Source organism: Pseudorca crassidens, chromosome 13 (genome assembly GCF_039906515.1).
Source record: "Pseudorca crassidens isolate mPseCra1 chromosome 13, mPseCra1.hap1, whole genome shotgun sequence".
NCBI lineage: Eukaryota > Metazoa > Chordata > Mammalia > Artiodactyla > Delphinidae > Pseudorca > Pseudorca crassidens.
The window spans coordinates 24788500-24808825 of record NC_090308.1 but is presented as its reverse complement, the minus strand read 5'-3'; the positions used below and the strand labels follow the sequence as shown (position 1 = coordinate 24808825).

The window sequence follows — 20326 nt, the reverse complement described above, 5'->3', positions numbered from 1 at the left end:
GTTTTTAAAAGTCTTTTAGAGATCCATACTGAAATATTACAGATTCAGTGATATCTGGGATTTGCTTCAATGTAAATATTACTGGACAGGAGAAAATGTCAGGGGAGGGGCATAAGTGAAACAAGATTGGCCATGAGTCAACAGCTAGATGATGGATACTTAGGGGTTCATTATACCATTCTGTCTTCTTCGGTATATGTTTGAAATTTTCCATAAGAAGTAATATTTTTGAAAATATGCTAGTCTTTTTTTTTTTTTTTTTTTTGGCCATACTGCATAGTATGTGGTATCTTCCCCGACCAGGGATCCAACCCGTGCCGCCTGCAGTGGAAGCGCAGATTCTTAACCACTGGACTGCCAGGGAAGTCCTGAAAATATGCTATATAGAGTACATTAGTGGGGGGTGAGGAGACTGGTCTTGTTGATCACAGCTCCTATCCTGGAAATACATACTGTCTTTAGGAAGAAAATATCTGATTAATTTACACAAGGTGTGCATTTAACAATCCAAAGCAAGGATCTTTGCAGTATAAAGGAAAATCTAGTACGTCTCAAAGAACAAGATTTCTTTCAAGAACTCTAGATTTCAAATAAAGGTACCTCTATGACTCTATCTCATTACTGTATTATGTTGCAAATGCAAATACCACAGGGCTCAGAGGGATACTAAACACATTGTGTCTTAGAGAAAAATAGAGATCACCTGAACTGATCTAAAGGAGGCAGCTGCTCTTGGTCTTGAACTACTGTTGCCAGTCTGTTGTGCAGATCTAGTGTGGTCAGATCTTCCCATTTATTACTGGGATGCCAAATGGATGAGCTGACATCATTTTTAATTCCTTCGCTTTTAACTGTTAGTAACCAACTTGAAAAAAAAATAAAAATAGTCTGTGAATCACCAGTTTGCAAGTTCTGCTTATTCAGATAAGACAATTCAGGGATGAGTTAAGAGACATTGAGAAAAGATACTGAGAAGATTGCCCCCTACAGCATTGTTTGTAACGGTGAAAAATGGGAAACAACCTAAACGTCCATCACTATGGGAATTCTCAGATAGTTTGTGGCAAGCCTATTTGATAGAATACTATATAATTAAGACACATGAAGTCTAGCCATCTGTATCAATGTGAATAGATCTCAAAAACAGACTTGGGTGAGAAGTCAACTTGTAGATCAATACACAAAATATAAAGCATTCATGTAAAACTTCAAAAGCCCAAAGTCATTCTATATATTGTTTACAAATACATAGTAACAGTGAAAGTATACGAACCTAGATTAGCAAGATGCGTATCAAATTTAAGACCGTAGTTACCCCTCAGAAGGGAAGTAGAGTGGCACTGAGAATAGGTAGCACCCGCTTTATCTGTAATGGTATATTTCTTCATTTAAAAATATAAAATGATAAAACGTAACATCCGTTAATTCTAGATAGTGGGTGCACGAATGTTTACTCTGTTTTTCTTTTTAAAACATTTCAGAATTTTAAAAAGTGGAGGGGGTGGCGGTAGAACATCCCATGTTAGAAACCAGGATAATTATATTCGTCTGTGCTCTGCCTCTCGGGCATTGATACAACCTCTAGATACGGTTTCCTTACTAGCAAACGAGGGAGAAGTACATGGTGCTTTCTAGTCTCTTCAATCTAAAGGTCTATGAACCTAGTATCTCCCACCCCCAACGGGGAAGGCTCCCCAGATGAGGGACTAAAACATGGATTCTCCCCTCATTTAGGAGAGTTCGATCTCTCTCAATCCTCAACTCCTTCTCCAGAGGGAGTAAAGGTAGGGAGGAACTGTCTTGGCGACAGAGAGACGCAGCCTTTCTGAGTGTCAACTTCCTCATTTCTAAAAGGGGGATTCTAACACCTAATTCATAGATTGCAGCGAGGTTTAGAGATGACGTCTGTCAAGTGCCTGAACAGTAGCTACTTATAGCAGCAGTAATAGCATTTCATTCAGGGGCTCAGCCTCGGGGTTGCTAAACAGAATCACGTTTTTTTACGCGGCCTTACAAGCCAACGTTGTTTTACCTTGCAAAGTCCAGGCGAGGCGTCAGAAACAATCCGGAACAGTTGCTATGGCGACAATCTGGTTCCGCCTCCACGCTTGCTCGAACAGCGTGCTGGGAATTGTAGTGCGTGGGAGCTGACACGGAGGGGGGGGACAGCTTCCGGAAAAGGTACTACATTTCCGGTTCTTGCCTCCACCTCCCCTCCTGACCGTCCCAGTTTCTGGGCCACTGAGCCCAAAATGAAAGGCCAGTTCTGTATCCTCCTTTCCATGCCCGTCGAACTTACAGTTGAATGCAGGACAGGGGAAGCAATACGATGCCAGAGCCGGAGATGGGAGCCGCACATGTGGAACAGGAAGAGGCGAGGCTCCCGGCTAGTAAGCGGAGGTTCCGCCTCCTTACGTCACTTCCGTAAACAAAGGGCATTGTGAAGGCGAGAGCTCCGGGATGTGACCCCGGCTCAAGCTGCAGCTGTAGCATCGGCGTCTGCAGCTGCGGCGGTGACTTCAGAGGCCCCGGGGTCCTTGCAGGTTGAGGAAGAGGACCCCGATCCCCTTCTTCCCCAGGTATGAAGTGGAAGCAAAGGCACCCCCGCAATGTCCCCCTGTAGGCCCCTCCCACCACCGGTTCTGGCCGCCACCGGATTCTGGGCAGGGAAGGTTCTCCGTGAAGGCTGATGAGGGAAGGGCAATGAGGTGAAGTCAAGAGGAATTTCTAGTGGTCCGGCTTGGAGGCTGTGGGTTCCTGGCTCTCAAACTAATGTGTGAGTTAGACTACGAGCTGTAGTCTATGAAGGTCTTCTCTGAATGGTTCCTTGCTGCTTGGTATAAAAGAAGGGTTTCGGTGCTCTTGTAGTAGTGATGTTATCTAACCAAAAAAGCATAATTTTCGAGCCCTGGCCCCTCAGAACATCTTATCAATAGTTTAGACCACTGTTGGTTTATTTGCATTGTTTCCTGGTTTTTTTTATTATTATTATTCTTGTGTCACCAACTGTGTATAAGCATAATTAAATTCGAAAACCAGTGTGTTTATGTGTATCATAAATTTATACGGACCCTTGCCCCTTTGGGGAACTGATATCCCATCTTCTCTATTCAGTTATTTTTTAAACATTTAATTTGTGTTGCATGCTGAAACAACCCCAAAATGTCTGTTCTGTTACTTAAAATGCTTCTTAAAGGAAAAATAGTTAGCCAAGATTTAAGCGGATTTACGTTCGTTATCTGGGATTAGAGACTGGGCAATAGAGCCTCTCCTTTACAGCCTTTGGTCATTCGGAGGTTTAGCTCCAGTTATGATTGTCTGGAGTCAGCCTGAGCCAACTGAGCTCAATGATTTAAATAACAGTGCTAGTAGCTCGGAGTTCAGACAGTAGCCAAAAAAAATCTGTTTTCATTAAAATTCTCAAATAATTACTTGAGGAGTGACATCAGTGGATTTGAGACTTTTTGAATGGTCATAGAATGATTAAATTCAACACAACATACAATAAAAGACCTAACAGTCCTAGTGCACTTTACAATCTGATGAGAAGAATAGCCATATAAATTACTCATCTTATGATGCATGAAACAATATATTTAGGAAGAATTTAATATTATGCATAAATAAAAAGGAAATGTGGAAGGATATTTTTAGATGGGTGGCTGTTAGAGAAATAAAGCTGGTTAATACATAAAGGGAAAGTACTGGATAAATAGAAGGTTTTACACATATTCTCTATGGAAGGACCAACTGTAACTTCATAGTGTAACTTTTTTGACATTGACAAAACTAAACATATAAAGTTTCATGTTTCATTGGAAATAGGTAGAGAAAGTAAATTTAAAATTGTGAGGGAACAAGTTTAATTTTACAGAACTTCATTTGATCAAGGAACTAGAATCAGTATTAACTCTAGGCAGCAACTGAATTTCTACTTGGTAGTTGAAATAAGGTTTCTAGTTGCTAATTAAAATACAGGTACCCATGTCAATTATATATCTGTTTGTATCTAGGTGGTTTTTCAAAGAATACATTTTAGAAGGGAGACCTAAGGGGCACATAAAGCTTGAGTCAGGCTGGATGATTTGTTTAGTGTTTATATGTTGTTCCCCTTCCATAAGAATGTAGGGAACATTGAGGGCAGGGACTTTGTCTTGTTCAGTACTGTCTCCCCAATGCCCCAAATAGTGCCTGACATGTAGAAGAGAGTAAATTTTTGTGGGATGAATTAATAAACAGTGAAAAAATTTTTTGTCTAACAGGCAGTTTTGGTTAGGGATTCTGTGTACATAATACAGTAAACTAAGCTTAAGAATCCTTGTTCTAACTTTCTTTAATGACCTCTGAAATTCTTGATCCTCTTACAGCCCGTGAAGTGGGTCTTTGAAGCCCTTTCATTTTGGCGTATTATAGCATATATGTATAATTTTGCTGTATTTCCTTAGGTTATAAGAAGCTGGCCTTGGTGCAGTAAGGAACTTAAAACAATGGAGGAGCGCAAAGTGAAGAGGAGGAGTCCTAAGTCTTTTAGTGCCCACTCTACTCAGGGTGTTAATGCCAAAAAAAATGCCATTCCAGTTAGTAAAAGCACGGGGTTTTCAAATCCTGCATCACAGTCAACTTCACAGCGACCAAAGTTAAAAAGGTGAATTCTCTTCTTTCACATTATCACAGCAAAATGCTATAAAGTAAATACTAAATCCACTAATCCTTACAACATGTTTTTCCTCTTGGTTTGACTTTTGAGGCACATATTACATGTGATTTAGAAAAAAATTTTTTGAAGGTTACAGTGTATAGAGATTAGAAAATGCAGAATGAATGATTGGCTTTAAGGCTCTTACTCTGTCTCGTATTAAAATATACAAAGCAGGGACTTCCCAGGTGGTACAGTGGTTAAGACTCTGTGCTCACAATGCAGGGGGCCCAGGTTCGATCCCTAGTCCGGGAACTGTATCCCACACGCATGCTGCAACTAAGGAGCCTGCCTGCCGTAACTAAGGAATCTGCATGCCGCAAGTAAGGAGCCCTCGAGCCGCAACCAAGACCCAATGCAACCAAATAAATAAATATTTAAAAAAAAATACAGAGCAAGAAAACTTGCAGACAAAGTTGATGAGTTACCCAGAAATGGAAAAGACATATCTGGTTGTTGTTTTTTTTTTAAGCTGAGTGTTTGTGCTTTGGTAGTTTTATTTTTTTTTAAAGAATGAGTTCACTGTTTTAATAGAAGTGATTTGTATTTATTGTAAATATTTAAACACAGGAAAAATTCAAAGAAGAAACAGAAGAATACTAAAATCCTACCACCTAGAAGTATCAGTATTAATATTTAGTGAACATATTAATATTTGTCTTAAGGCTTTAAAGGAAAAGGGGCAAGTTTAAATGTTACCTATTATTGCTGCATATATGAGTATTTTGTAGGGTTAGATATTTGGAAAGCAGGATAATATCTTAAGAGAAAAAGCATTTCATAATCTCAATCCTCTAGATAATTATGATTAAATAAGCTTCTAACTGCAAGCTCATCATGAGAGTTAGTTAAGGAAGTAATGCTTGTAGCACTTTGTAGCCACTGGATTAACACAAAAGACAAGATTGCTGGTGATGATCTCACACTGTCTTTGAGGAAACGAAAGGGACATAGCCAGAGACCCTTGGAAAAGAACATTCCAATAAGGACTAAATGAAAAACAAAAGTTATAAGGGCTTCTTTTTAATATATTATCAGATTGGAAAGGGGTTTTCCTCCTGGAGGAGTTTAATTTAGAATCAGATTTTGAATATGGTTATGGTTGATGAGGAAAGAAAGCCAAGAGATTTGAAAGGAAATCATTCCTTTTTCCAAATTTTTGCATCAGTTTATTTGTATCTCATTGTCTTTTCTACATTGCACTTTTATTTCTCTACCCTCTTCTAGAATGTGGGCTTCCTGAGGGCTGGGTCTTGTGTGCCAGACAGTATTCAGAGTGGGGCTTTGCACATAGTATAATTTCAGTGAGTGCTTTTTAATTGAATTATTTTAACATAAAGTGAGACAGCGTGACATGATCAAAAACACCGAAGTAAGAAGAAACAGATTTTTATTTTCTTTTCTGAGAAGGTTGTTAAGTGATGAACTGATGCAAAACACTTACTTGGATAAAGCTTCCAATTTGAAAAAAAAAATTTGCTATACTGAAACCTTATAGTCCATAGTAGTTTATCTCAGATTTTAATGTGAATATGGATCTCCTGGGAATGTTTTTAAAATGTAGATTCTGAATCAGTTAGTTCGGGATGGGGCTTCAGCTAAGCATTTCTGATAAGCTCACAGGTAATACTGATGGTACAGGTCTTGGACAGCACTTTGAGTAGCAAGATACTAGATAGTGATAGTAAATCTAATACCATGTATGTAAAATTACAAATCCCGTTTTGTGAAGAACTGTTAGTGACCTAGTGTCAACGGCCTATGTGTTCTAAGTTGATTTCTTTTCACGGGAATTAATTAGTCTTGCCACCTTTGCCCACACACTCACAGCCCCCCGTACACCCTATTCGTCTTACCCACATTGTGGCGAGTGCACTTGTGGGGAAGAGGTCTTCATGCTATGTTATGTAGAAATTAACTGAGTCCTGAATATATGTGTTACGTCAGGATCTATAGCACGTGTCGAGGTTATAAAAGTAACACACAACCCCCTCTCCCATTTTTGCCTGGTTCACTCCTAGTCTTTAAGCCTTCACTCACATATCACCTTTAGGAAGTTTTCTCTGCTACCCTTAGGTTGAGTAGACTGTTCTTTCTCTCTGCTCCCATATCACAGTATGTATAGCACCATCACTCCAGAGTTTGAGAGCCTGGCATATGCTAGACGTGTGTAATGAGAACTAGCCTAGTCTAGGGGTTCGGAAAGCGCCTTCCTGAGCAGATCACATTTAAACTGAGACTTGAAGCATGTGTGGGAGGTAGCCTGGCAAGGATGCTAACGTGGGCAGAGGATTAGCTGCAAGGAGACGAGAGAAGGGATTTCTAGGAAGCAAAAGAGATTCAGAATGTGTAGAGCATTGACATACAAGAGAGGATAGAATTTCTTCAGGTTATCTGACTACTGAAAGCTTTGCATTAAGTAAATTATGTGATCTGACTTTACTTTTTAAAAATTGACTTGACTGCTCTGTGGGCTCAGAGACGTAGAGGCCGGGAGACCAGCTGGGAAGCTGCTGGAGTAGTTGGGTCAGGTATAGGACAGTGGCAGTGGAGGAGGAGAGATTAGAGACAGCTCTATGGGTGTGACCAACAGGTTCTAGCGCTCCATCACATGTTGATTGTGAATTTCTGTCTGTCTTTCTCCTTAGACTGGGCGTGGTTCAGTGCAGTCACTGATGGCCTGCACGCATTCATATACTCAGTGTCTGGCACCATGTCAGCTACAGAGTAGGGGCCCCATAACCACTTGTTGGACAGCCCATAGTTGAGGGAACAGCTAGGATAAAGTTAGATGGGAAGGCAGAATATGTTTACGGAGAAGTGAAATATGAAACACAGGCTAGTAAAAAGACTGACTAATTCTCTCTTCAGTTTTTTTTGCAGTCCAAGGAATTACCATAGAGGAAAAGTACATTACTCAAACTCTTTATATACCTTAGTAGTTGTATTTTATACATTTGTTTGAGATTTTCATAGGCTGTTCCTTGAAATGGCTGTTTTTATTTAGTATTGATTTTATTCAGATGTCTTGTTTTTTCCTTAATCTAGAACAGCCTGAAAAAATATCTCTCTTTAAAGGTAATTATAGGCAATTAATTTTTTATTGCACCCTTTTTACAGAGTGATGAAAGAAAAGACCAAACCTCAGGGTGGAGAAGGCAAAGGCGCTCAGTCAACCCCGATCCAGCACTCCTTCCTCACCGACGTCTCCGATGTCCAGGAGATGGAGAGGGGGCTCCTCAGCCTTTTGAATGACTTCCACTCTGGAAAACTCCAAGCATTCGGTAATCCATAGCTGTTTCTCTCTACTCTTTTTCTTCTCAAGATGTTTGCATCATATTTTCTGCATGTATTTTGCAATTCCTTTTTGAAGTGTCATTTTCTTTTATTTAAAAAAAAACAACAACAGTCCAGAGGCATAAAACGCAATCAACCTAGATTTCATTTGTCATGGGATATAATTTGTCTTGTAAGATTTCAGGGAAAAAGTTTTTTAAAAAGAGAGAGTTAGTTGAATTGTTAAAGTAGGATTGCTGTTGAGGGACTAAGTATCTTGAAAGTGTGACAAACAAAAGGGACATTCTCTGTCAACTGAAATATTTTAGATTTAGTGTTTCAGTTTTAGAAAGACTCAAGATCATTTTTCTTTACCCTTTCAAGCCTAAACTTGTTTCTTGCTCACAATGCCTGACTTTCGAATATTAAAGAATCTGGCTTGATGAAGATGTAAGAACAGTTAACTGATCGTCCCAATAAAACTCTGAATAGGTATTTTTGTATATGAGTTCACAAAGTGTATGGTCAGATATTTCATGTTCAGCTTCCAGCTCACTTTATAAGCTTTTTCTGATGATAAAAATTATTTCCCTGCATTTTTAAAAAGCAATCTAAAACTTATTGAATGCACACATATGGAATCTCACACAAAAGCATAAATGTCATCAACATAAATATTGTGTTTTTAAGTGCTTGTCTTTCCCTCCCCAGCTCTTTTACTTGGCTTCCCTACCCCTTCCCTTACGCCCTCTACTGCCTCCGCCTCCCCCCAGCCCCAACCAGTTAACTGTGTGACACACACACACACACACACACACACACACACACACACACACACACACACACAGATTTTTCTTTTCATTGTTTTCTACAAATAGTATCTTATATACACTTTTTGGTGTCTTGCTTTGCTCACTAAACAATACCTGATGGGGCTTCCCTGGTGGCGCAGTGGTTGAGAGTCCGCCTGCCGATGCAGGGGACACGGGTTCGTGCCCCGGTCCGGGAAGATCCCACATGCCACGGAGCGACTGGGCCCGTAAGCCATGGCCGCTGAGCCTGCACGTCCAGAGCCCTTGCTCCGCAGCGGGAGAGGCCACAACAGTGAGAGGCCCGCGTACCGCAAAAAATAAATAAATAAATAAAATAACAGTACCTGATGACAATCTCTCTGAGTCACCTGGTATAGCTCTAATTCATTCTTTTTTTAAATGGCTACATAATTTTCAAGTTGTGAATATACCCTGGTTTATTCAGCCATTTCTCTGTTGAAGGGCATTTACTTCGTCTCCAGTTTGGAGCCGCTAAACTCAGTGGTGTAGTGAACATCATTTTACATATATCCTTATGTGGCTGTTTTGATTTCTTTGGGATGGATTCCCATGAGTGGGATTACTGGGTCAAAGCATAGAGGTAATTTTAATATTAATAAAAGTATCCAGATTGCTTTTCAGAAAAGCTATTGCACTTTTAGTTTTCATTAGCAATTTATGAAACAACTCTTTTCCCTGAATTCCCACCAGCTAATAGGTATGACCAGCCTTTTCATTTTTGCCAGCCTGTTGGTGTAAAGAGTTTTTTTTATTACTGTTGAGTTTGAATAGCCATGAATGTTTGTTAAGCGGTTGGATTGCTCTTTTTTAGGACCTTCACCCAGTTTTTTATTTGGTTATTTATCCTTTTGTTTTTATTTACTAAGAGCCCTTTGCATATTTTAGGTACTAACCCTCTGACCTCTTTTTTTTTATTTTTTTAAGCAACATTAGTGTGTCTCTATATTTTAAGCAACATTAGTGTGGATTTTATGGTATACATCACCTTATAAAAGTTTTAAATTTTTGTATACTCAAATATGTCTATTTTTTCTTATAGTCTCTGGGTTTCCAGTCATGGTTATACTATTATTTGAAAAGAAGACATTAAAACACGTTATTTATTTCACAAAGATGTTTTATGACATCCCTTCCTCCTTGCTTTACTCCATCCCGGTAAGGTGGCATCTTTAGAATACTTTCACTTCCCTCTCCCCTCTCTTCTCTCCCACCCTTGAGATATAATCTCTGGATCAATTTTACTTCTTCACTTTTCTCCCCAACACCCTTCCTGCCCTAACTTTTACGTGACTTTGTATTCTTGGATTGAAGTCTCTGTTATTCGATGGTTTGCTATATATAAGCATTGCAGATGAGAAGTTGATTGCCAGTTGGATTCTTTCTTTCTTTTTTTTTTTAAAGATTTATTTATTATTTATTTTATTTTATTTTTGGCTGAGTCAGGTCTTAGTTGCAGCATGCGGCATCTTCTATTGCGGCACAGGGGCTCTTCGTTGTGGTGCACGGGCTTCTCTCTAGTTCTGGCATGCGGGTTTTCTCTCTCTAGTTGTGGTGTGCAGGCTCCAGGGCACGTGGGCTCTGTAGTTGTGGCGTGCGGGTTCCCGAGGGCATGGGCTCTGTAGTTTTGCAACATGCAGGCTCTCTAATTGAGGCATGCAAGCTCGGTAGCTGTGGCGTGTGGGCTTAGCAGCCCCACGACATGTGGAATCTTAGTTCCCTGACCAGGGATCGAACCCGCATCCCCTGCATTGTAAGGCGGATTCTTTACCACTGGACCACCAGGGAAGTCCCTGGATTCTTTCTTACCAAGTAACTTTTTTCAATCTCAATGCTTGAAAGATATTCTTCTTTATCTTTAAAGTTTAAGCCTTTACCAGAATATGCTTAGGACCGTATCATCCCTGCCTGGAAATCAGTGAGCCCTTCATATCTGCCAACTCATCTTTCATCTCAAGGAACATTTTTTTCTATTGGTCATTTATTTCTCCTCCATCTGTTCCTTTTTATCCTTTTGGAGATTCTGTTGTTCTCATGTTAGGTCACCTGGGTCCATCCCCTGACTCTCTTCTCTTGTTCCTTGTGATTTCTACCTCTTTATATTTTTACTCTATATTGTTTTCCTCTGTCTATATAATATATGTACATCTTTATATGTATACACACACACACACACACACACATATATATCTCTTGAGGTAGTTCTTCCACTTGACCTTCCAGGTTGCTAACTGTTGAAAAACATCATTAAAATAGAGGAAATATGAGATATTTTACTATGAAGAAAGGATGATTTTGAAAGAGCTGTAACTAGCTTTAAAATTATTAGTAGTCCTTAACATAATGTAATATAGTCAATTTATGAAGATGTTATAAAGCTGGCTAGAGGAAAAGATAGTATAATTTACATTAATTCATATTTATTCAAGATACATACTTCAACTTTAGCTGAGCTATATTATGCCTTTGAGAAAAATCAAAGGTTTTGGGAGGGGAAAATGATAGTATCAAGAATTTGGAGAGGCTGTACTGAAACGGAATGAAAATATGTAATATTTCACGTATATACATCAGTTGATCTGGGCAGATAATGCTACCTCAGAGGAGTCTAGTCAATAAACAACGCAAGACCTATCCTTTAGCAATAAGTTGTCTTTCTCTACTGTGTATACATTGTGGTTCTCATGCTTCATTACATTCTTCACACTTTATTAATATTTTCACTTATATTTCTTAAAGGAGGAGTACACGGTTGGTTGGCAGAATGATTCATGGTTGAAGTCCTTATAGGACTCTTAGTTTCACTCAGATCATTATAAAATGTTGGGTTACTAAGTTGTTGTTTATTTTGCAGTATGCAGGCCTCTCACTGCTGCGGCCTATCCCATTACGGAGCACAGGCTCCAGATGCGCAGGCCCAGCGGCCACGGCCTACGGGCCCACAGGCCCACGGGCCCACAGGCCCAGCCACTCCGCGGCATGTGGGATCCTCCCGGACCGGGGCACGAACCCGCGTCCCCTGAATCGGCAGGCAGACTCCCAACCACTGTGCCACCAGGGAAGCCCCTGGGTTACTCAGTTTTGATGGCAGTTGTCAACTAGGACGTGAATAGATGGTGTTAACACCCCTCTATATATTACTATTGAAAAAATTTTTTTTACCTAAAGGGTTCTTTCATTCTTAAATTTTTTTTCTATATCATTTTTTAATGCCCATGATTATTTTTTAGATTGTTGTGTTCCTGGTTGGAGATTTGATTTATAATTTTACACAGAAAATATGCAGTCATTAATGTAATTTACAAAAGAAGGAAAACCAATTTCTTTTAAGCACCTTGACTTTAGAAGTTTCTCCTCAAGACAGTTAGTTTGACCTATCCTAATCTTTATTAATGTTCTGGAATGTTCCCCCAGGAAATGAATGTTCCATTGAACAGATGGAACATGTTCGGGGAATGCAGGAGAAATTAGCTCGCTTGAATTTGGAGCTCTATGGGGAGCTAGAGGAACTTCCTGAGGATAAGAGAAAAGCAGCCAGTGACTCCAATCTGGATAGGCTTCTGTCTGATGTGAGTACAGTCCTCTTTCTTTACTCTTTTCTTAATCAAAATTTTTATTGAGATAAAATTCACCATTTTAACCATTTTAAAGTATAAATTCAGTGATTTTTAGTATATTCACAATGTTGTGCAGACATCACCACATCTAATTTCAGAACATTTTCATCACTCCAAAAAGAAATCCTGTACCTCTCAGTGCTCTCCTCCCCCATCCCCCAGCAACTGCCAATCTATTTTCAGTCTCTATAGATCTGCCTATTCTGGACATTTCATATAAATGAAAAGCATAAAATACGTGGCTTTTTATGTCTGGATTCTTTCACTTAGTGTAATGTTTTCAAGTTTTATCCATGTTGGACTTCATACTCTTTTTTGAAAGCAATATATCCAAGGATATATTGGGATCCAATATATCCTTATATTTACATCTAAGCACATTTTCTGGGATATTGGCAAATCTAAAAGGAAAATATTTGCTTCTGTACATATAAAAGATCTTAAGATGTAGAAGATAGTAGGTCAAAAGATCCTGGCATGATTAATGCATTTTGCCTTATTTACTCAGGTGGTAGTTACTTATAGTGTGTTTGGTGTTTATGGTAATTTAGCAGGTTGCCATGTGTTTTTGCTTGCAAAGGTTGCTGTAACAAAGTACCACAGACTGGGTGGCTTAAGCAACAGAAATTAATTTTCTCACAGTTCTGGAGGCTGAGAGCTGGAGACCAAGGTGTCAGCAGAGTTGGTTTCTTCTGAGGTCTCTCTCCTTGGCTTGTTGAAAACTATCTTCATGTTCACATGGCATTCTTCCTTTCTGTGTGGGTCCCTATGTCCAAATTTCCTCTTTTTGTAAGGACACTAGTCATACTGGATTAGGGCCCATCTTAATGACTTCATTTTAACTTAATTCTCTCTTTTAAGAACCTGTCTCCAAATATAGTCATGTTATGAAGTATTAAGGGTTAGGACTAAAACATGAATTTTGGGAGGATACAATTCAACCAGTAACACCATATAGGATTCTTTTTTTTTTTTTTTTTTTTTGCGGTACACGGGCCTGTCACTGTCGTGGCCTCTCCCGTTGCGGAGCACAGGCTCCGGACACGCAGGCTCAGCAGCCATGGCTCATGGGCCCAGCCGCTCCGCAGCATGTGGGATCCTCCCGGCCCAGGGCATGAACCCGTGTCCCCTGCATCGGCAGGCAGACTCTCAACCACTGCGCCACCAGGGAAGCCCTCAAACCTATACTTTTAATTGTGATTGTGGTATGCTGAAAACTGAATTTGAAACCAGAGAGCCTTTGTTTAGTCCAGGGTCTACATAGAGCTGTATAATTTTGGGCAATTTAATGTTTTTGTAACTCAGATTTTTCTCTCTGTAAAATAGGGGTGGTTAATTCTACCTCATACTAAAAACTGAATATCACATAAAATCGTTTTTGTAATTCATAAAGTTTTTAAAGATTTTGATCATTAAAATGGCAGCTTTTTAAAAAAAATCTATTATTAGAGATGATTATAATTAAGCATGGTTTTAAGAATCCTTATAAAACTTCAGTTTTTATCATATGGTGTTAATTCTCTTATATTCTTATTTCATAAATACTAAAGCTACTTTATTATTATTTTGCATAAGTGAATTTCCCAGTCTGGAAATTTTTAGAAAGTTTTTTCTTTAATACTTTTTTGTTTAAAGAAAGCTTAAATGCGAAATAATGTCTTTAATAATGTATGGTTAACAATTATCTATGATAGTTATCTTATAAAAATTAAATTTGTTACTTTGTGTTACAGCTAGAAGAATTGAATTCTTCCATGTATCCTTTGCTTAACATCAACAGTGAAAAGTTCACAGATTATAATTTTTGGTGAATAGTCCCAATCAAGTGAAGAAACCTACTGCTATTTACTGGGGCCATCTTTCCCTTTAGTTTCTAAATGGAATTTCCCAGTTGTTTTGTATGCTGAAATTTTGTTTTTCTATGGTTTGTGCTTTGCTCTGTATGGTTTCTGGGTTTTTAAGACAAATTTTTAAAATGTTTTAATCAAGAGAATTAAGAATTGGGCTAGTTGCCATATACATTATTTTGAATCTTAGATTCTTAAGCTAAGTGGAAGTGGGATAGCAGACATAACACAGTACTCTAAATTTAGTATTAGAACTAGAATATTTTAGATGCATTAAAGTGTATTATAGGATTAACTTAAAGGAAATCACAAAGGCACATGTAAAATATTCATGTTTTGACATTTCAATTTAGAGCAATTATTTCAAGAAATTTTTAAAATGTATTTTTGAACATACTGATAGGCACAATGTGAGTTATATAAGAACAACAAAACAATGATCCTGCCTGTAAAATAATTTTAGTGGTAAGACATCTCTTTGAACCAAATAGTGAGACACTGGAAAGGATACTGGTTGTAGAGTTAAGAGATTTGATTTTCGAAATTTGGTTCCACGTTTTGCTAATGTAAATTTGGGTAGATTGTTTAACATTTCAGAGTATCGTCTTTAATACGGGGTAACTGCTACATGTAATCATGTGTATATGAAAATTTCCAAACTATATAGAAAAGATATTTTAAAAAATCACTCTTATTGCAATAACATATACTGTTACTAACTGCTGAATTGTGCAGTAAAAACAATGAAGAAATAGGAAGATATATACAAATCCAGTAATAGTAATTAATATCTCACCTTTATTGAATACCTACTATTTGCCAAGCATTATATGAAGTGTTTTACACGCATTATCTCATTTGGTCCTACTCTTGGAAGTAGGTGGTGTTATACTCCCCATTTTACAGATGAAGAAAATACAGTTTTGAGAAGCCACATAAACTGTAGGAGATATTAATGTAAGATACCACTGCCAAGAAAGAGTTTAATATGGGGGTAAGATAGGAGTTAATTAGGAGGCTTTTCTTAGGAGTAGTTCCCGGTTCTTTTTTTTCTTTGTATTTGTTTTACATTATATTCTATGCTTTATATTCTCTCTCTGCTTATGACATAACTCCTCTCCTCTTATCTGAGTTTCTGTTAAACATTTAGACTCATTTGTCTCCCGCTTTCCTCACTTCAGCCCCAACGGTTCAGCAGGCCGTGGTGGTAGACTGCAAGCGCATGGCCTTTGAATCGCTTGGTCTCAGGTCTTGGTAAGCAGCTGTGTAACCTTGAGCAAAGCCTAGCAACCCTAGTTTCCTCATCTGTAATAAATGTTCTTTCCGTATTCATACTTTCCCCTCCTAATTTTCCTCTCTGTCATCAGTGCCCCTATAATTTTTATTTTTTAAACATCTTTATTGGAGTGTAATTGCTTTACAATGTTGTGTTAGTTTCTGCTTTATAACAAAGTGAATCAGTTATACATACACATACATCCCCATATCTCCTCCCTCTTGCGCCTCCCTCCCACCCTCCCTATCCCACCCCTCTAGGTAGACACAAAGCACTGAGATGATCTCCCTGTGCGATGCAGCTGCTTCCCACTAGCTAGCTATTTTACATTTGGTAGTGTATATATGTCCATGCCACTCTCTCACTTCGTCCCAGCTTACCCTTCCCCATCCCTGTGTCCTCAAGTCCATTCTCTATGTCTGCGTCTTTATTCCTCTCCTGCCCCTAGGCTCATCAGAACCATTTTTTTTTTTAGACTCCATATATGTGTGTTAGCATACGGTATTTGTTTTTCTCTTTCTGACTTACTTCACTCTGTATTGACAGACTCTAGGTCCATCCACCTCACCTCAAATAACTCAATTTCGTTGCTTTTTATGGCCAAGTAATATTCCATTGTATATATGTGCCACATCTTCTTTATCCACTCATCTGTTGATGGACACTTAGGTTGCTTCCATGTCCTGACTATTGTAAATAGTGCTGCAGTGAACATTGTGGTACATGTCTCTTTTTGAATTATGGTTTTCTCAAGTGCCCCTATTATTTTAATCTTCAAGATTGTTTAAAAATCCCTTCTGTGACTATAGCAGACATTGCTAATCAGTCCTGGCACTATCTGCCGTTTAGCCTCGACAGGGACAGGAAATTATTTGCTGTCTCTTAATTACAGTTAATTGTCAGGTGTTATCAGTTCTGTTTTGTATTCTTCCTTCATTCTCTACCCTCATCACCTGATTCCACAATCTTGCAAATTTCTGTTCTCTAGAAACCCTAGAGCTGCACTGTCCAATATGGCAGCCACTAGCCAAGTAACTACTGAGCACACGCAGTGTCGGCAACATGGATTGACATGTGCTTTAAGTATAACGTGCACACCTGATTTCAAAGATTTAGAATGAAAAGATGTAAACTATCTCAATATTTTTATGATTACATGTTGAAATGATAATTTCATGATTATGAGTATAAGTAAAATATTTTTAAAACTATGTCTGTGGCTTACATTATATTTCTATTGGACAGTACTGCTGTAGACTTTAGACATTGCCACTGAGTTATTCTTCCTAAAACATCACTTTCATCTTGCCATTCTTGTTTCTTACGAAGTTTTTACTATGTCAGATTTCTAAAAGGTTCTCAGTAATTTGATCACAGCATATTCATCCTGTTATAGTTTTCATTATTTTTCATTCCCACCAAGTTGGCTCTCTGGATGCCCAAGTTCATGCTCACCTTAATGCCTTAGTTCAGGTTGTACTTTCTACCTAGAGTTGCTCTGGCCTCCCCCTTCTCCTTATCAAATAACACTCAAGCTGACCACTTCCATAAAGCATTTTGTTTGTACCCCAAACTAGCATTCTGTGTTATTTCATTATCTGTTGATATGTGTTAAATCTCAACCTTCCAATTGAACAAGATATGTCTCTGACGGCACAGCTCATGTCTGTACATTTTTGCAAACGTCTGCTGTACACGTATTCCTAGCATTTAGTTGTCCTCAGTATATCCAGATCATTGTTGAGTCTTGAATTGAGTCTTGAAAAACAGGTGGCAAGTGGATCATATATATGAAAGAGGAAAATGAAAGGCAGTGATGAGAAGGGAATGGAATAAACTATGCAGGAATTTTATTCTATTTCCAGTTTTCTTGAAGAATAATTCAGAGGATTATAGGAAAGGTTTTAGAGCTATGACGATTTTATTTCATTCTCTTGGACTTTCACAAAGAAATTATTTTCCCAAGGAAATGAAGTGGTGTTGTCTTTTCAAGTGAATTTTGTTAATCCAGTAAGTTTTCATATTTGCCTCTAATCAGCTTCTTACCATGAAAATGATTCTTGCTGCATTAAAATAATTCTGTGCTCTATTAGAACCTGGAACATAGTCTTTTTTCTTTTTTTTAAGCCCTATTTTTTATTTTTATTTTTTCTTTTTTTGGCTGCGTTGGGTCTTCGTTGCTGCGCGTGGGCTTTCTCTAGTTGCGGCGAGTAGGGGCTACTCTTCGTTGTGGTGCATGGCCTTTTCATTATGGTAGCTTCTCGTTGCGGAGCACAGGCTCTAGGTGCGCGGGCTTCAGTAGTTGCGGAGCACAGGCTCCAGGCGTGCGGGCTTCAGTAGTTGCAGCGCGTGGGCTCAGTAGTTGTGGAATACAGGCTCTAGGCATGTGGGCCTCAGTAGTTGTGGCTCACGGGCTCTAGAGAGCAGGCTCAGTTGCTCCATGGCACGTGAGATCTTCCCGGGCCAGAGATTGAACCTGTGTTCCCTGCATTGGCAGGCGGACTCTTAATCACGGCGCCACCAGGGAAGTCCTGGAACATAGTCTTGAATCAGTGATTTGTTTTTAAATCTTCAAATTCTAGACATAGTAAAATTACTTTACTCCATTTAAAGATTGTCTTACCACATCCAAGTTTCTCAATAGCAGCATAGGCACTTTCCCTTTAAACATACTTCTTTTTTTATTACCTCTGTCTCTTAGCTCTTGAATGTAATTTCCAGAAACTTAAAAGAAGTACTCATTAGAGAATGAGAATCTTCTTAACTGATGAATCCAGACAGAAACTCCATTTGGCAGATGCACAAGATGTTCCAAATACTTCTGCTGGCTAAAATGAAACGCAGTCGCTTTCTCGTGGTTTGAAGAAAAGCAGCATTCTTTACTCTTCTAGCTGAATCCAGTAGCAGAATCATCTTCCACAATAAGGAATTAATTAAAGTGCAAGTGCGGCGACTGCTTTCACATGCTGCTTTCAGTGAACTCGACTTGCCATAATTCACCATAACTGGAGGCCCCGGCCTTGTGGAAGGCATAACAGGAAATGTGATACAGAGCTTTTGCTGCTATGCTTTATATTGTTGCCTTACGGGTTATACTTGAAATGCACTGTGCTAAATGTTGTTGATGGGGCCGAACAATTTATCCTTCCTGAGCTCACCAAACTTATTCCACCGTTGATCATAAGTTGATGATGCCCAGGCTTTTTGTGGGAGCCCAGCTTCAGTTTACGTTAGATAATCAGTACACACGCCCGGTGTGTTTTCCAGTGGCCAGTGACAACAAAATGTTAAATGAGTATTTGTGAAATTTGCTATTTTTAATAAAGTGATTGTTTTAAATTAGTCTCTCTCTCTGTTTTGGAGAAACCTGTAGTCTTCAATCTGGGAATACAAGGGCTCAGTCCTCAAAGGTAAACTGTATTTAAAAAATTGAGGTTCTGTAACTTTCTTGCAAATCTTGCAACTTACGCACATTTAAATATTGGCATAATGAAAAGAGCATATGGTCTTTGACCTTGCTTAGACCTTGATTTGAATCCGCATTCTGCCCATTAGCTTTGGGTTCATGTGTGTTTACTCAGTTGCTATTTTAATTTTAATTTTTAATCTAGAAAATGAGGTTAATGACCAGCTTGTAGTGGTTGTTATGAAGAAGTAAAAAAGTACATATAAGATACTTAGCACAATAGCTGACACCAGTAATGTTCAGCAAACAGTAGCTGAACATTAACATTAGTTTTTAAATAGCTTTATTGAAATAATTCATATGCCATAGAATTTACCTTTTCTAAAGTATATAATTCAGCGGTTGATAGATTCACAGAGTTGTGCATCCCTCATCATAATTTAATTCTAGAACATTTTCATCACCTCAGAAAGAAACTCATTAGCAGTCACTCCCTAGCTCCCGAAGCCCTCAGCCCTTGACAACAGTAATCTATTTTCTGTTTCTACGGATTTGCCAATTCTGAACATTTTCTATCAATGGAATCATACAATACATGGCTTTTGTAACTGACTTCTTTTACTTAGTATAATGTTTTCAAGGTTTCAAGTTTCATCCATGTCGTAGCATGTTATCAATACTTCTTTTCCTGGCCAAATCCCATTCCATTGTATGGATATACCACACTTTGTTTATTCATTTATAGCTCACTTGCCTTCACCTTGTAGAATAGGTCCATGCTTCTTCCTCCTTGTTTCCAGGCCACAGAAACAAGCACCTAATGGGAGATGGGGAGGGTGGGGACCCATTGAACAATATTTTTTAAAAGTCTCAATTTCAGTAATTTTTGGCATTCTGCGTTCCAAGAGTTTTGATCAGTTTATCTAATCAGTCCTTTTAATACCCCTTTTAAAACTGAGAAAATCACCAGAACATTAAATGTAACCTTCAAAACTGCTTTGTTGGATTGAGCAAATAGGGATTCCAAGGGAAAAAGCATTCTAGGGTCTGACAGAGCAAAAGGAAACTTTGCCAATTGACGTGTTTTTCTTGGATGGGTCCTGACATAGAGTAAAGCAAAAGCTGTTTCCTGTGGCTTAGTGACAGAACAGCAGATTGACCTTGTTTATTCAGCTGGTTCATTTGTCCTTTGTGTCAGTGAACCCCATGTGGGTCCCAGGTAACAAATTTTTAGTTTATCTAATTTGTATCCTTTCACACAACTAAAACATGTTAAAGGCAACAGGGGAAAAAAATGAGGTGCCTGGATCAGAATAAAATTTATTATTTATATAGATGTTGCATATTTATTGTAGAATTTTTTTAATTGATTTTTTTA

General features: G+C 38.5%; 1 protein-coding gene and 1 long non-coding RNA gene across 8 annotated transcripts in view; one reads left to right on the top strand and one right to left on the bottom strand.

Annotated features, from left to right (window-relative positions):
* The window catches only part of LOC137204495 (uncharacterized), a 52732-nt gene extending 50411 nt beyond the window's left edge, over positions 1-2321 (bottom strand). For all 3 annotated transcript variants that reach the window (XR_010933661.1, XR_010933659.1, XR_010933660.1), the window contains exon 1: positions 2033-2321. This is a non-coding gene — a long non-coding RNA (uncharacterized lncRNA). The remainder of the gene's footprint in view (positions 1-2032) is intronic.
* A 100-nt stretch (positions 2322-2421) lies between these two features.
* On the top strand, positions 2422-18884 carry CCDC28A (coiled-coil domain containing 28A). Of its 5 annotated transcripts, none has more exons than XM_067701944.1 (6): positions 2422-2579; positions 4446-4645; positions 7817-7980; positions 12217-12371; positions 14153-14175; positions 16531-17115. In XM_067701944.1, exons 2-6 carry the CDS (start codon positions 4488-4490, stop codon positions 16661-16663), a joined length of 633 nt encoding a protein of 210 aa, XP_067558045.1. In that variant the 5' UTR covers positions 2422-2579; positions 4446-4487; the 3' UTR covers positions 16664-17115. The 5 variants fall into 5 exon arrangements, with proteins under 5 accessions (XP_067558045.1, XP_067558048.1, XP_067558049.1 ...); XM_067701946.1 differs by lacking the exon at positions 16531-17115 and adding an exon at positions 18320-18884 and having other exon boundaries at positions 2424-2579; XM_067701945.1 differs by lacking the exon at positions 2422-2579 and adding an exon at positions 2619-2776.
* Positions 18885-20326: the final 1442 nt, after the last annotated feature.